The 2,517-nt window shown below is 42.1% G+C and overlaps 1 protein-coding gene across 1 annotated transcript in view; it reads right to left on the bottom strand.

Moving 5' to 3' along the window:
- Positions 1–2,085, bottom strand: part of LOC134185676 (ceramide glucosyltransferase-like) — a 5,451-nt gene extending 3,366 nt beyond the window's left edge. Inside the window, exons 1-6 of the mRNA XM_062653524.1 lie at positions 1,986–2,085; positions 1,842–1,923; positions 1,113–1,187; positions 953–1,055; positions 693–794; positions 559–623 (exon numbers count right to left, since the gene is read on the bottom strand). Coding sequence (XP_062509508.1) covers positions 559–623; positions 693–794; positions 953–1,055; positions 1,113–1,187; positions 1,842–1,923; positions 1,986–2,074 — 516 coding nt within the window. The 5' untranslated portion in view covers positions 2,075–2,085. The remainder of the gene's footprint in view (positions 1–558; positions 624–692; positions 795–952; positions 1,056–1,112; positions 1,188–1,841; positions 1,924–1,985) is intronic.
- Between the last annotated feature and the right edge of the window lie 432 nt (positions 2,086–2,517).

Genomic DNA, 2,517 nt, shown 5'->3' with positions numbered 1-2,517 from the left:
ACATTAAACTGCATTCAATCCACTTTGCAGCAGATGTGAATTGGATGTGCATTCAATGCGCATTGACCCATTTTACACTAGGAAAACGCAATCCACATAAACGTCATACACACGCCTATCCGTGTAACGTGCGTTAGAACCTGTGGTCATCACGGCTGCCAGTGTCTTCGCAGAGATAAATCTCTCTTTGGTTACATTACAGTACCACATCCAACTAGGCCACAGCCACAGGATAAAGAGGGAATGTAGATCTAGTGCTGTCTATGTACAGACATTAAGAGTAAGCGTAGTGCCACGTGCAGTCACCAATGTGCATTGAATCCACTTCAAAACTTCAAACCACCTCCGTATACGATTTGAGTAAATGCACATTACGTGTGGTTTGACAGCCAATGAGCATTAGGTATAAATGCACGTGTTCAATGGGCTTTGAAGTGTAGTGTGAAAAGGCTTTAAGAATCTCCTTGAGTTGAAATCCGGTTTACAAACTGATGTGCGTATGAATGCCACTTCGTATGGACAATATGACATGCTGTGTAACACTTCCTTGCATCCTACCTGATGTACTATCCCAACTCCGGGATCCAAGCATGTGACCATCTCGAGGAGGTTATCACTAGACACTGAAATATCAAGACAAATAAAGTTGTATGAGTATGCAAGTACTGGGGAGTATACATTGTCATACATACCCATGATGCTGCTGTCACATATCCAGATAAATTCGTATTGTGACTCTTCAAATGCTGTAATCATGTTATTGATTTTTGGGTTAACTCCAATGCATTTACCACCTACAACCATCAATACAAATCTCATACAAACAATAGTCATTGCACTGTGCGTGTCACAGTGTGTGTGTGTGTGTGTGTGTGTGTGTGTGTGTGTGTGTGTGTGTGTGTGTTTGTGTTTCTGAACCACACGATGTGTATGCACCATCTAAATCACTGACCTAGAAACAATCTACTTTGAACTTTTGGATATTCCTTTCTCAATTGATTGATAATTTCAATAGCAGGATCTGTCTCATCCATCACACAAAATAGAATTTCAAACTATAAAACAATAGAAAGATGACGTCATCATCTAAATATTGTTATGACTTCTATGACCTTCTCTTGTGGATAATCTTGTTGAAAAAATGTTGTAAGGTTGTCACGAAGACTGCCATCATCGCCAAGCAAAGGCTAAGATTAAATAAACAGAATAAAATGAGACGATTACAATGTAAACACACACACACACACACACACACACACACACACACACACACACACACACACAAACAAACACACACACACACACACACACACACACACACACACGCACAAACACACAGACACAGACACAGACACACACACACACACACACACACACTCACACACACACACTCACACACACACACACACACACACACCACACACACACACACACACACACACACACACACACCACCACCACCACCACCACCACCACCACCACCACCACCACCACCCCTGTTCTAATACTCAAATACAAAGTCACAAAGATTTCGTTTACCATCATTGCTCTACAGTTGGTATCATCAATTAGAAGTAATGAATGACACATCACAACTTTGATCACGAAGGTCACTTACACATTTAAATTTAAATTGTAATTAATTTACATATTCTTTACATCAAATTCTTCCTGAAGACGCCAAGCCAGCAAACAAAACTCTACACTCCATATAACAGTACAATGTAGCAAATGCATATACATGTGCAGCAAATGCCTAGACATGTGTAGCAACAGATTATACGGGACACGCCAACAACAAACATGCCCTTCCAGACGCTTTACTTGACTATTCACCACACCTTGATGAGAGACACGAATGGAAGGTCGTCCGAGTACGTTTTCGATCCGTCTGTCTGTCTTGATCGATGCAGTTTGAGATGTCTACAGTAATTCAACAATGTCACGGAATGTTTCCTCTTTGACACGATGCAGCGACTGTTTACGCGTAAATGAGGGCCGCGCCGTGGACAATGAGCAAGTACCAAGCCCAAACTGCCAGCACTGAGACAAACAGCAATTCACTCAGCGCCATTTATTTTCAGAGTGACGTCATTGCTGTAATTAGGTCACATGGTTAGTTTGTGTTAGTGTCATGTGATTATAGGTAATAGTCATGTGATTAACGGCACGTGATTGGCTGTCGGATGGCGCCACGTGCGAACAAACCATTCACTCATTCATTCAAATATTCATTCATTCGTGTGTCGTTGGTCACGTTATGCCCACGTTTCTAGCGATTGACTATTTGCAGGAGGTTGGTTGACGCTACGTTTCCTTGTCTCGTGGCTAGTAGATTGCACTGATTTTTTTTAATTAAGGCGACTGGACGGCGTGGTGATGAGCCGGAGAAATCGCTTTTGCCTGAACCAGATCATCTAGAAGCCGTTGATTCGAGCTTTCGAGCAGTTCTGACTGTAAACACTTACTGGAGCGAAGGTAATCTATTATCTAGACAGGGTCGTCCCCAGGATTTAT

Source organism: Corticium candelabrum, chromosome 10 (assembly GCF_963422355.1).
Source record: "Corticium candelabrum chromosome 10, ooCorCand1.1, whole genome shotgun sequence".
NCBI lineage: Eukaryota > Metazoa > Porifera > Homoscleromorpha > Homosclerophorida > Plakinidae > Corticium > Corticium candelabrum.
Note: the sequence above shows the minus strand (reverse complement) of the source record. Positions and strands in the feature narration are given on the sequence as shown.